General features: G+C 37.5%; 1 protein-coding gene across 3 annotated transcripts in view; it reads left to right on the top strand.

Moving 5' to 3' along the window:
* The window catches only part of tspan4a (tetraspanin 4a), a 213,877-nt gene that overhangs the window by 137,391 nt on the left and 63,112 nt on the right, over positions 1–13,374 (top strand). For all 3 annotated transcript variants that reach the window (XM_061709347.1, XM_061709337.1, XM_061709355.1), the window contains one exon: positions 4,632–4,706. In XM_061709347.1, the coding sequence (XP_061565331.1) occupies positions 4,632–4,706 (75 nt within the window). The remainder of the gene's footprint in view (positions 1–4,631; positions 4,707–13,374) is intronic.

The following is a 13,374-nucleotide window of genomic DNA, read 5'->3' as shown; positions in this document are numbered from 1 at the left end:
CGCTGTATTTATCTTCGATTTTTGCCCATAGGATAAGTGCAATATGCAGGTTTGTGTTATTCACTGTCTAGGCAATATTTTGTAGAAGTTGTAACAATATCTGCTAAGCAACAGAGGACTCAAACACACAATACAACAGACGAGTGAAGTGAAAAGCCCAGTTTGGTGTGTTATAACAGAGCAAGGCTATTCTTTAAAGAGGATCTCTGAACAAAGCTGCAAAATCAAACGGGTTTCATGCAGAGGAAGACAGATTAACATGAGCAAACAGATTAAGATGAGGGCAGTAGCTGTTTAACAAGCAAGGTCAAACAAAAGAAAAGACTTCTGAAGAAACACTGGACCACTAAGATGATCTGGCACGGGGAGATGAGGGAGGGGAGCTTAGAGGCTGAGCAGGAGTAACCAGACACACATGTGGGTATGAGTGCAGCTGAAAAAGATGAGCTGGAGGAGGAGAAGCCCCTGAGGACTACACGAAAATAAGGCAAGATGTGGCTGAAAAGAAAACGTAAAGTGGTCCAGAACGTCACACACATTTGTATTTGAAAAGTTAATAATAGGTTTAAGGTATTAAAGGTGACAAAAATTCAAGAAGAGAATGTAACCAATAACCAGTCTGAGCAGCGCTGCTAAAAATCTTTGACATCATTTTTCAACAGTCATCACTGTGATTGCTATATTTATTCAGGTAGCTTTTAACTTATATCTTTCAAGACACTGACTACGTTTACATGCAGTCAAAATTCGGGTTATTGCTAATATTCCGGTTTCTGAAACATTCGGAATATTCCGTTTACATGGTAATTAATCATTCAGGATATCTGGATCAAACCAGCGACGCGCGGAGAACATTATGACGCAATTCCCGTCATTTCCGCTTCTTCTTCCTGAATCCAAATTCAAAACAAATGCTGCTTTGCGCAACTTTTTGCTCACCTTCTTTTACATCTCGCTATCCCGGTATTTTCTACAAATGCCGTGCAAATTCAGGTTATTGCGAATATTCAGGTTTTAAAAGGGTTATTGACTGCATGTAAACGCAGTCACTGATTTTACAGTTTCCCTCAATTTAATTCCGTTTCTATGGCAACAATCTACAACAAAGGTCTACTCAAGGCACTTTTTTACATAAAGCCACAGTTTCAATGCAGGTCAGTTAAATATGATCCCAATTGAACCCAGTTGTAATCACATTATGTTGAACTGTAATCTGTTTATAAAATAGTTCATTTTAATTCAATCCAGTTCAATTTCATGTAATGGCAATTCATTAAAAAAAACTAAAAACTAAACAAAATAAGGAACCAAAAAGTTTGCGCTTCAACTCAGTACCATCTTGAGCATGCATGAAGTGACAGTGGAGACTAACAACTCCCTAACTCACAGCTGAGTCAGCCTAAGCTTTTTCAAACAGTTATATTTTAAGATTAATCTTAAAACATATATATATATATATATATATATATATATATATATATGTATATATATATATATATATATATATATATATATATATATATATATATGTATATATATATATATATATATATATATATATATATATATATATATATATATATATATATATATATATATATATATATATATATATATGTATATATGTATATATATATATATATATATATATATATATATATACATATATATATATATATATATATATATATATATATATATATATATATATATATATATATATATATATATATATATATATATATATATGTATATATGTAATATATATTATAATGAACACAAGCTGAGAGCTGGTTGCACCAGAGGTCCAGATGGCTGAAGGGTTTACCTCCTAATCTTGTTTAGGAAACTTTAGGACTTACAAGTGGAGAAAGTCTCAGACTGAGGCGATCAATGAGGCTTCAAACCCATAATGGCAGATGTATCATATTTGATACATGAATTTGTGAGACCTCTGCACCGGCCCCATAAAAAAAAAGAAGACAGTTTTAGTTTTAAAAATAAAGAAATAAATAAAGAAATAAAATGATCCAATGTATTCATAATGACAGAAAAAACATTATTTTGAAAGTGTTGAAGACAAAATTGGGAGCGTTTTGAAATAAACACAAGAATCTTGTGCTCCAAGAAGGATATATGACAAACACTTAAAAAGAAAAAAAGACATTCTGTGTATTATTTCACATGTCAGGTTTTACAGGATCAAGATGAAAAGGAACTTGACCCTTATGGGGCTTCATGTGAACTAAAAGTGTTAATTTTTCTTTCCAGGTGAAGAGACAGAATTTCATTGATACTTCTGTAACAAAATATGCGTGGGATGTCATTTGGGCCGAAGCAAAACGACCAAAGCAATTTGGCTGCGTTTCAGATGTAATGATGATTAAAATTGATAATGTAGATAATGTAGACAATCAACTCGACCGCAGCAGCGTGCCAGGACACAGCTGAAATCAATGTTAACAATCTTTAGCTAACAATGGCATCTCATGGGTGAATCATTGAGTCTTCTAACACCATAAATCCATTTTCTTAATTCTTATTCTTTGTGATTCCTTTCAAGTTCAAATTGTTTTAAGGCTGGGGTCTGACATGCACGCACACATTTATATCTTCAATCTCTTCAGCATTAAAACTAAAGTCGTGGCCATAGGCCTAGCTTAGCAGCTCTACATCATGCATCTTAACTAGAAAGCTTGTTTGTCTTTTAAGTGTTCTAAATTTGGATACTAATGTATGTTCCAACACTTACACTAACTGCGGTTGTTGACTTGTAACTTCCACTTTGAACTGCTTAGAGATTATTCACTAATATTAAAAATAGAGTGACACAAAAATAACCATGCAAATGTGATTTAAATAGCTGTTATTCATACTCATTCACTTAATTATATGACAAATTAAACATTAAGATAAACACACCTAAAACAATCTTTGTTGTGCTCCTTTTTCTTTTTAGCAGCAAATAAACTCCAGCAAAATCAAATGAGAATATTTAAACTGTCCACGACGGCCTAATTTTAATCAAATTTTTGACCTTCACAAAGTGTAGTGTGTATGACAAAGTGCTACATATTCAGGTTAAAACTGTAAATTTGGAGTTCCTGTAAGTTTCTTCATTCGTTTTTTTTTTCAGCGCGTTTTTACTCAGCAGCATGTTGATTTAAACAGATTAATAATCTGCAGCCACAATGTCGTCGGCTTGTTGGTTTCTTGTGTGCTCCAATATAGTTGTTCACCAGCTCAGAATTGCAAGACAGAAAACATTTGTTTTACATTGTGTTTTCTGAAACTTTGCACTTATTTTCATATCAGTGAGTGAGCACATTATCATCTCTTAACACCCAGAAGTCTGTGTAGAAATCATTAAGAAAACAAAAATCTCATATTCTGCGGATGCTTAACAAACCCTTCAACATACTTATGGGGTATAAAAAAGGACAAAAAAACTGGGCTGAGTGTCTGAGTTTATGTAAACACAGTAGGCTACCTAAATAATGGAAACCTTACATTTAAATGTTGTCTTTAGCAGATGCTTGAAACCAAAGTTACTCCCAATTTAAAACATTAACATTCAAGCTTCAGCCTCTTTTGTCAAACTCTTAGATAGTACAAGAAGAACAGCTTAAAAAAAGTAGAGATGTTAAATGCTGCAAAAAGTATTCTTGGAAGAGAGTGTTAATGTGCTTCTTGAACAGAGACATATCCGCACCCCTGTCTGAACTGTTGTGTGCAGGACCTGGCAGGACCAGCAGTGATGAAGAGGGGAGCATAAACCTTTATGGTGCAGTTTATTACAGTTGGATGTAGATGCCATCGTCACTCTTGGCATTAGTAACTCGAATGCTCTTATAACATCTAAGAGTTTCTGCAGTAGATTCTGAATGACTGGATTGCAGTGGATAAATTGAGAGACAATCATGGTCTGTGCCATGAACATGTGGGAGGAACAATGAATCAGTCGTGTCAGCACAGGTTCATTTACATACTCGACAATTGGTGATCTAGAGTATTCAGAGTACATTTGTTGACCCTCTCAAAAATGGCACCATTGTCTCTCATAATATCTCTTCCTCATAGTACAGTCTCTCTTCTGTGTGTGAGAATCTGAGCCACGTCCTAGCTTCGTATAGCTGATGGATGAGCTCGTAACTGTTTTAAGCACCCAAATGGGCCCACAGGAACAAGATTTATTACCCATCAAACACCTCACCTTCGGCATTATAGGAAGATTTCACTGGTGGGGTGGAATGTGTGTGTAAAGGCAGAGGGTGAACTGGTCTGGAATAAAATGTAGCTTCTTTCAAAAAATCAAAAGTGGGTAAAGAAAAACTGTATATAGCCACACCTTGTCTTTCCTGCTCACTCTATCCCCAACTCTTTATCTCCTTCTCCTCTTAAGTTAAAGCTGAACAATCTACTGCTATGACCCTCCTTTTTGAACTCCTTCTCCTTGAAGCTCTCTGGGTTTCCTTTCATTCCTCTATAAACTGATTTTTTTCATCCATGCCACAGCCACTTCCTTCGTTGTACACCAACTGATGTCCATCACCCCCTTTTGATCTTTTCCAACTGCATTGATAAATGCCATTTTAAACAATTTTCTTTTGTGTTTTCTCTTCACTTCACAGTTCTTCATCCTCCTCCTGCTCATCTTCTTCCTGGAAATTCTGTCAATCACGCTGTTCTTCATCTACCAAGATGAGGTAAGACACCTTGATTAAATTCAGGCTACATTGTGTGATCTGCAGCCAGGAGCCAAATTGCTTTGGATGATCCTCTCCAGTTTATGCCCTTTGTAGTTCATGTCTCAGGATGAATGTGGTATGTAAAATGATGAGCATCAATAATGAGAATGTGTTTTGAAGCTCATGTTATCAGCCTTGATTGAAGTGCTTAAGTAAGTTTTTTAAATGTAATTTTTTTTAATGTAATTTATATACACTCAAGTCTTTGAGGAAATGTCTCTGGGCAGTAATAAATACACAATTCCATAATTTCCTTTCCCCAGGCGAGTTTCAGTTTTTTACGACAGTGCCTAGCCCAGTTCAGGGGCTTGTCTCAGGCCCAAATAAAATTTAATAAGAAGTCTTAGGAATTAAATTCCTAAGATTTCTTATTAAATATTAAATTATTCTTATTGGGGGAGACAAAAGCCAGTAGTCGAGGCCCCATAAAAATATCTCAAATCCCCAGCATTGTCACCCCCCCTTTGTTAAGAAGTCATTTAAGACAACCTGTTTTGGATGATCTCTCACTGTAAATAATCCATTAGGACATGTGTAGTGAAAACTATAATAGACTGGCATTCTCCTATAGGACTACCCTACTCCATATGTATACAGTACATACATACATACATACATACATACATACATACATACATACATACATACATACATACATACATACATACATACATACATACATACATACATACATACATACATACATACATACATACATACATACATACATACATACATACATACATACATACATACATACATACATACATACATACATACATACATACATACATACATACATACATACATACACGCACACACGCACACACTTCTGTACTTGATGAAGCAAGTATGACTGTATCATCTGCAAAAAGCAAAGATGCAATCTTGAGCCGACCTAGAAACCCCTCCACCCCAGACACCTCCAGGACAAAAACTGGATCGTTTCTCCTGAATCTAAGGCTCAGCTGTGGGTCGGACTCTTCTCTCCAGACTCCATTCTGGATTTAATTAAATTACAGAATCCAGCCATAAGATTTAATTTCCAAAAGCATGACATTTTGGACAATGTATTATTCTTATAGTAAGCAAGTTACAGTTGTTTCCCCCCCATCTTTTATCATTTAGAAACAAGCAAAGCAAAGCTTGGCAGTCTCTCGGTTATTGTTTGGAAGACTTTCACCTTTCCTCCTGTAAAACGGCTCCTCTGGTACAGCCTTTGTTTATCCTGCACTTCTTTTCTTTTTTTAATTTTTCACATTTCAATGCTTTAGATTTGTCTTTTTTGTGGTGAGGGCATTCAGGGACATTGGTAAAATGTGTTCTTTCTGAAGTAGTCCATTGTGAAGAGTTTTGTCAAGGATTATGATCTCATATCTCATTCTAAATTTGTTTGGAGGTCTTATGACTTTGCCCTGATCATTACATTTGTGCAGCAATAGCTAAACGGAAGAGTGAACAATGACGTCTGACAGATCTTTGTGATGGCCTTTGGCAGAAATGTGGGATTATGACCTGCCTTCCTTGAAGTACAAATATTTATTTTGGAAAACCACAACTTGACTAGGGATGTTAATAATTCATCGATTTTCGATTAATTGCCGTTATGAAATTACCCGATTAAAATTAACGATTACAATTAATCTTTAAAAAAAAAAAAAAAAAAAAAAAAAAAATTTATCCCGGTTTTTTCCCCATTTTATCCCCCAGTGCTCCTACCTAACAGTCCTGTGCATTGCCATCCTCTACCAACCCCGGGAGGGCCCTGCACTGAGCTCAGGTCTCCTCCTGAACCTGAGGAGTGAGCAGGCCGCATCTTTTCACCAGACAGGGTGGGGTTTCTCCGGCCGGACGTAGCGCATGGAAGGATCACGTTATTCCGGCCGGATCCTCCCCACCCCATCTGTTCCCCGGTTGGCCAGAGGGGGCATGTATAGCCCAGGACTGTGTGCATGTTTTTGTGAGGGTAGCTCACATTAGCTACCCAAGGGAACACGGGGAGACTAGAACTTAAAATTTGCTTGACACAAATGACACCATTATGGCTGCTGCTACTACTAATAGCCTTGAAGTGCACTTTATATTATATTCCTTGTGGTACAAAAATGTCTTTTTGTTACTTTTGTATCAAATAAATATTTGATTAAGGAATACATTAAAATGTCCTTTGTATTTTATATAAGCAAAAAAAATTATGTTTGTATCTCAGATGGGGGAAAAACGCCGCTTATCAACTAATCGATGATCGATCGATAAGGTTATCAACTGTCAATTAATGAAATAATCGATAATTTGCATCCCTAAACTTGACCCTAAATGTTCCAGTTATCTATATCCTGATTACATTACAGGCTTAAAAGCAGCTATCTGAATTTGAATTTTCAAAGCAACAGCAAGCTGCTTTGAAGGAATCCATTGCTCTAAAATGTTATATATTTGGACTAACCTGTGAACAGTCCTAACAAACTAACCAAGGACTGAGACCTTGGTAAAGGTTTTCTGACACCTCATATGTCTTGGTCTGCCTAAAATTACACCAATTTCTCTCTTTACTTCATATAAAGTAGTCATCCATTTTTTTCTATTTTCTTGACTGTTAACTGCTAGGACCAGATTTGCATAGATTTTGTAGTAAAACCATACTATCTCCAGATAATGAACAGTAATGTAAGTTTTCAGTGTGCTGGGAACCAATAATAACATAATGACAGCCCAGCACAGTGAGCACACAATAAATCCCTTTTATAAATCCCTGAAAGTTTCACAGCAACCTCTTTTGCATTATTCATGTGTTGAGCAGACTCTTATCCCCAAAGACTTAAGCCAATGCCAACCCGACTGTAGATCCTATATACATTTTGCTAAATAGTAGCCTACTTTCATTACTTCCCCTTCTTTCTCTTCTCTCTTCTACTGTGTTCAGAATACTCATAAGTCATTATATTATAACTTTAATGAATATCGTCATTTTAACTCCTAATTTTTCTCTCATTATCTATGTTTCTTGGTGTTCAGGTTAATACAATTTTCAGTTACTGAAAAATTACATTTATTTACACAGAAGGAGATTTACAAAAACACTACAAACGTATCTAAAAGTTAGAGATGTTAAAGTAAAGTAAAAGTAATCACTCTGTCGTTGGCCCTAAAACAGTACAAAAGCTAGTCACTAGATGGATATCTAAATAACACTCTTTGTTAAAGTGTATATTGCTGGTTAAGCTTTTAAAAAGATCACAGACATGAAAAGAAGAAAAGCAGGAAGCGAGAAGTGAACAAACGCTTAACATGTCCAAGTATTTCCCTTTCCTCTAACTTTTTTACCTCCGGAAACGTAGAAAAAACATATTGTAAGGCTGATGTACTCACAAGCAGCAGATGGTTTTATGCTCTCAACAGGAGGCCTTTATTAAGTGAACTAACACGAGGGGATAATGGGCTGTTATGGCCACAACCAACGCCAGCATGAGCAGCACACAACACGGAGCCCAGCAGGAAGGAGAGCAGAAACAGAGCACATGTGCATCATCCTCCATCAATCCATGAAATCCAGGTGTATTCTTAAAGGAACAGCACCATCCACCACCATAGTAACCAAAACAGACAGAAGATTTATAGATAAACTGTTGAAATGTATGGAACATTACAGGTTGTTATGGGCAAGCTTGCACAGGTACTCAATGTCAATAGCAAGGGTGCAGTGGGGGTCACTAGGTCGCATGTGCCTGTTTTGGAACTCAGAAAGCAGTTGAACAGGCTGTCTATTCTGTCCAAAAACGTCTCTGGAGTGCCCCCGACTAAAGAAACATAATCACTCCTCCTGGTCCAGCAGGCACAGAGCAAGCTGTCGTGTTTCAGTAAAGTTCAGTAGACCAGCCACTAACATCAGCTAACAGCTCAGACTGGGCTATGAACACCTCCCATGCTGTCTTGCCATTGAACTTCAGTGTCTTTGAAGCCTCTGCAACCATTGGGCACTGGGGGCCAACATCTTTCTTTGCTTTACATCCTCATACCTAGCATGATCTGGGGGAAACCTGGCCTCTGCTGCAAGGCATAGGATGGCATCTCTCATCTTGTATGCGGTGGTGAGTGGCCACTGACCCACGTAAACCTGCTTTTCCTCAACTCTAGTGGCGAACATACCGGCAGATGTCAGTTCCTGTAACGGGCAGTGTTCCTACTGGCATTGGTCGGGAAAACACTTCTGACACCAGTGTAACGTTGATGTACTCGTAAGCACCAGATGGTTTTATGCTCTCAACAGGAGGCCTTTACTAAATGCCTAACACAAGGGGAAAACGGCCACAACCCATGCCAGCACGAGCAGCACACGCACAGAGCCCAGCAAGAAGAGAGAGAGCAGAACCAGAACACACGCACATCATTCTCCCCCCAATCCATAAAATCCAGGTGTATTCTTAAAGGCACAGCGCCATCCATCACCATAGTAACCATAATAGATCAAAGAGTTATAGATAAACTGTTGATATTTATGTAACATTACAGAACAGAACATGCAGTTTACCACACTGCAGTCATCCCAGTCCCAAGGATCATTACAATATAATTCTATATGCTTTAACTTAAAATGTCTGCATTGTGTAATAAAGGAATAGGAAGGTAACAAACTACTTATAATAACTTTTAGCTGTCAATAGATAGATACAAATTTACAATACTAACAATGTAAATCCAAATCCCTCTTTGCATCTCTGATGTGATCTTTGAAGTGGTCACGTCATTAGCACAGAAAAATGGAAATTGACACAAAAGGCCTCTGTACATAAAAAAAAGAAAAGCCTTCTTCAACTGAACATTTTTCTGGAAAAAATTTAACTGAACTTCAGAGTTTGAAGAAGGCTATAATAAAAAACATTTGAGAAGTCATTTCTCCTTTTTGTGCACCTTACCATCCTTGCCTTTATGTTTACCATATTTTTAAAAATTATAATAGTATATAATATATACTGTGTATAATAATTGTTATGAAACATACGTAACATACATAGAACTATTACTATTTTAAGTTTATTTTTATGCAGCTCTAAAACTGCCACTGATAAGTATATCGCTGAAAAAAAATAAAATAAAAAATTGGACAAATGGTTAAATGGGAGTCTTAAAAATATTTTCAGTGTTTTTTTTTTTCTCAAGGTGATAAAGCTAACTACTGAATCCCATTACAAATAAATAGAGAACATTGAAAAATATGTTCTCCCTGCATGGCAATTTATTAGCTTGTTTTAATTAAAAGCTTTGGATTTATATTTATCCATTTAGGATACATGTTTTTGTCAAAAATATGTTGCATGCGAGAAACAGCAGAAGCTCTGGCACAGTAAGAAAAGCACTAGCACAGACAATTAGTACTGAACATGGTGTCTCTATGGGTGTTTAGCATCATGTTGATATTTGTTGTCAAATCTTTTACTTTTTCTTCCCTTAAAAGAAAAAGGCTCCAGGGAATATTTATGTACCTGATGTTTAATTGAATAGTCTTTTAAGCCAAATTCAAGCCCACAAATACTTTGGCAATAAGTCATTCTTTCCTTGATTATCCGAGTTTCTCTCTTAGAGTACTGCATGGTTTTCAGAGCCCTACTTTATCCTTGATTATAAAGACCTGCTGCTTTTCATCCCCCTCCATCGCCATGGTAACAGCATAGAAGCAGTCTTGCAGTGTACAAGCAAATGCCATTCCTGTTTCCAGATGCAATAACTTAAACAGAGCGCAGGAGTAGGTGATTGTTAATGAACTTGATCCCATGCTTCAGGGATGGTCATGCTCAGTGGTCTGCTTTATTACACCTACTTTAGACCTGAAATAGAGCTTAGTGCTACTGCTGGAAGCTACTTCAAATAGCTCACAGATCTTCCACGGCATAAAACGGTCAACGTTTGTTTCACTTTGGCGATTCCTACTGTAAGAATGATGTAAAGATCCTATGAGGTTAAGCTCAGTGAGACTGCTGGGACTTAAGTGTCACACTGAATAAAAATAAGTGATTCTGTGCTGGGGTTATTGAAAATTGATGCATTGGTGCTGTATACCATCTCTGAGTGGGTTTATAGCTTCTTCTTTTTTTAAATCGGTTCAAAGGAAAATAACTTTCTCACACAAGAATCTCAACCAACAGATCAAGACAGACCAATAGTATCAGAGAGACCAGTAGTAGACAGGAAAAACTCCACTTTAACAGGGAGACATTTCTATTAGAACCAGAGTCAGGGAGGGAGGTCAAGTGACCAGTGAAGGAGTGAGAAGAAAGAGCTGAGATCCCAACAAATAAGAAACACAAGGCCAGGGCTACCTGCTATGAGAAAGAAAGGGAGAGAAAGACAAAGTTAATGATGGCTATCATGGCTTATACAAAAAGCACATGGAGAGTGAGGAGAGCAGAGTGAGGCGTCCCCAGTACATCATGGCGGTCCCACTGTAGTCTAGCCCTGTAACAGCTCAACTAATGGATTGGAGTCATGACAGCCAACCCCTAGCTATACGCTTTATCAAAAGGGATAGTTTTAAATCTGATCTTTAAAGGCAGAGGGGGAATCTGCCTCCTGAGCTTTGGATTTAGGAGGTAGACAATTAACGGGCTCCCATGAGAGAGGACCCTGTTAGCTGATGGCTATACTTTCCCTTCCAATTATGTTCTTTATTCAGTACTTGTTGGTACTTTTCTGATTATGAAGACATTTGCCTTTGGTACATTTCCCAGTGCATCTCACTGTGATAGTTGCTATGAGATGGCACTGCAACGATTGGCTTATATGGAATGCTAGACAAAGTCATTATCAGGACATTGATTGTCATGACTCTGGGGAACTTTCAACTTAATGGCCTTCAGTTTTTGAATGATGATTAAATGAAGTAATTTGCATAAAATTGTCCTTTTTCTTTCAACAAGCATCTCCCAATAAGAAAGTAGCCTACAAAAGTAAATGTTACCATATCAATAATTGTTGAAGGTATTCCCAATAAATTCTCCCCAGTTAAGACGTGTCTGTTCCCAGCATGCATGTGCTGAGGGTTTTCATCTATACTATAGCACTTGTTCTTCAACCATCTCAAATGCACACCTCGGTGCCTGTAGTCTCAGTTTGGTAGACCTTTTCTGGAGTGTTTGAATCACTTTGTTGTTGAATTGTGCCATATGAATAAACTTCAGTGATCCAGTGGTGTTTCCTTAATGATAAACATGGCAGTAATACCATCTAAAACTAATTATAATTGCCAGACAAGAATCAGTTTTTACTGGGAAGGGCTAGCCTCATCTGTGTCCTTGAACAAGGGCATTGTTAGTAGATCATGCATAGACATTTTGCCTCTCATATTTAAAAACCTTTTTTTTTACTATAAGGATGCTTGTGTTGAAAGGTGTTTGGACTTTGCAACTAACTGCACATGCATGTTAGAGTAAATGTCATACATTAACAAAAATCTAAAATAATAATTTTATGTGGCTATCCCTCACCACCTAAGGTTTATTTGTTGTAGTCAATTGTCAGGCTTTTCAGCTATTATCAGTCTCTTGATGGATATTAAGTACAACAGTCGCTGGCTGTGTCCTGACCTACTGCAGATCTATTTTTGTAATGATAATGATTATGACCTTACGGTGACTGATAGTAACACCATTGCCTGGAGACAACACTGAAATGTGGCTGTTGTGCTAAAGCAGTCTCCAGAGTTATACAATGTTGCGTTTGTAAGTGTTCTGTCAGGTTCACCTCTCATATGCAGCAATTGTTTATGCAATTCACAGTGTTAGATTACATTTTTGAATCTTCATGAATTTCAATCAATCACAGGTTGGACGCCACTGCTCATCAATTAGCATACATCTCTGCCAACGAGCCACCCCATAGGCTGCATGAATCCCTGGACACGTTACATGTTAAAAAGAGAGAGGAAGAAGCCTTGATAGGTAATTTTAAAGGGGACCTATTATGAAAAACACATTTTTTCTTGCTTTAACATATATAAAGTGGTCTCCCCTCAGCCTGCCAACTCAGAGAAGGAGGAAAGCAACCAAATTCTGCAGTGTCTGTACAGCCACCCGGATGATCCTTCAAGTCCGATGTGGCTTCTACGAGCCGTTCAGATTCTGCGCATTTTCGTTACGTAACCAAAATGCAAACCACGCCCACAACTATAAAACCGTGTAACTGCATGCGAGCGTCCGACTATCACATCGCACTGCGTGACATCAGACGCTCTCTGTCCATCTCCCTCCAGCAGCTGCCACTTTATTGTGGTTTTTGTAGTGAAATGAGGAGGAATCATAGAGATAACTTCTCATTTCAACTAACTGGATCAGCCGTTCCTCATCCGTGACCGTTTCCTACAGCACTTTCAACCGGCTTTCAACGGGAGCGACAGGAAGAAAATAGAAGCTGGGCGTCCGACAAATGTTCAGCTCAAGACGCCGCGCAGCGCTGCGTCGTGCTGCGCTGCGTCGTGCTGCGTCGCCCAGAGGCTGAAATCTAATTCATATAGAAAAAACAATCAAAAGCTTGTTTTTAAGACATTCAAGGCCTGTTTAAAATAAACATTAAATGCCATAATAGGTCCCCTTTAAGTGAAGTGGAGCACAGAAAAAATTCATAAATAAATACAGGC

This window comes from Cololabis saira, chromosome 2, assembly GCF_033807715.1.
Source record: "Cololabis saira isolate AMF1-May2022 chromosome 2, fColSai1.1, whole genome shotgun sequence".
Taxonomy (NCBI): Eukaryota; Metazoa; Chordata; class Actinopteri; order Beloniformes; family Belonidae; genus Cololabis; species Cololabis saira.
Note: the sequence above shows the minus strand (reverse complement) of the source record. Positions and strands in the feature narration are given on the sequence as shown.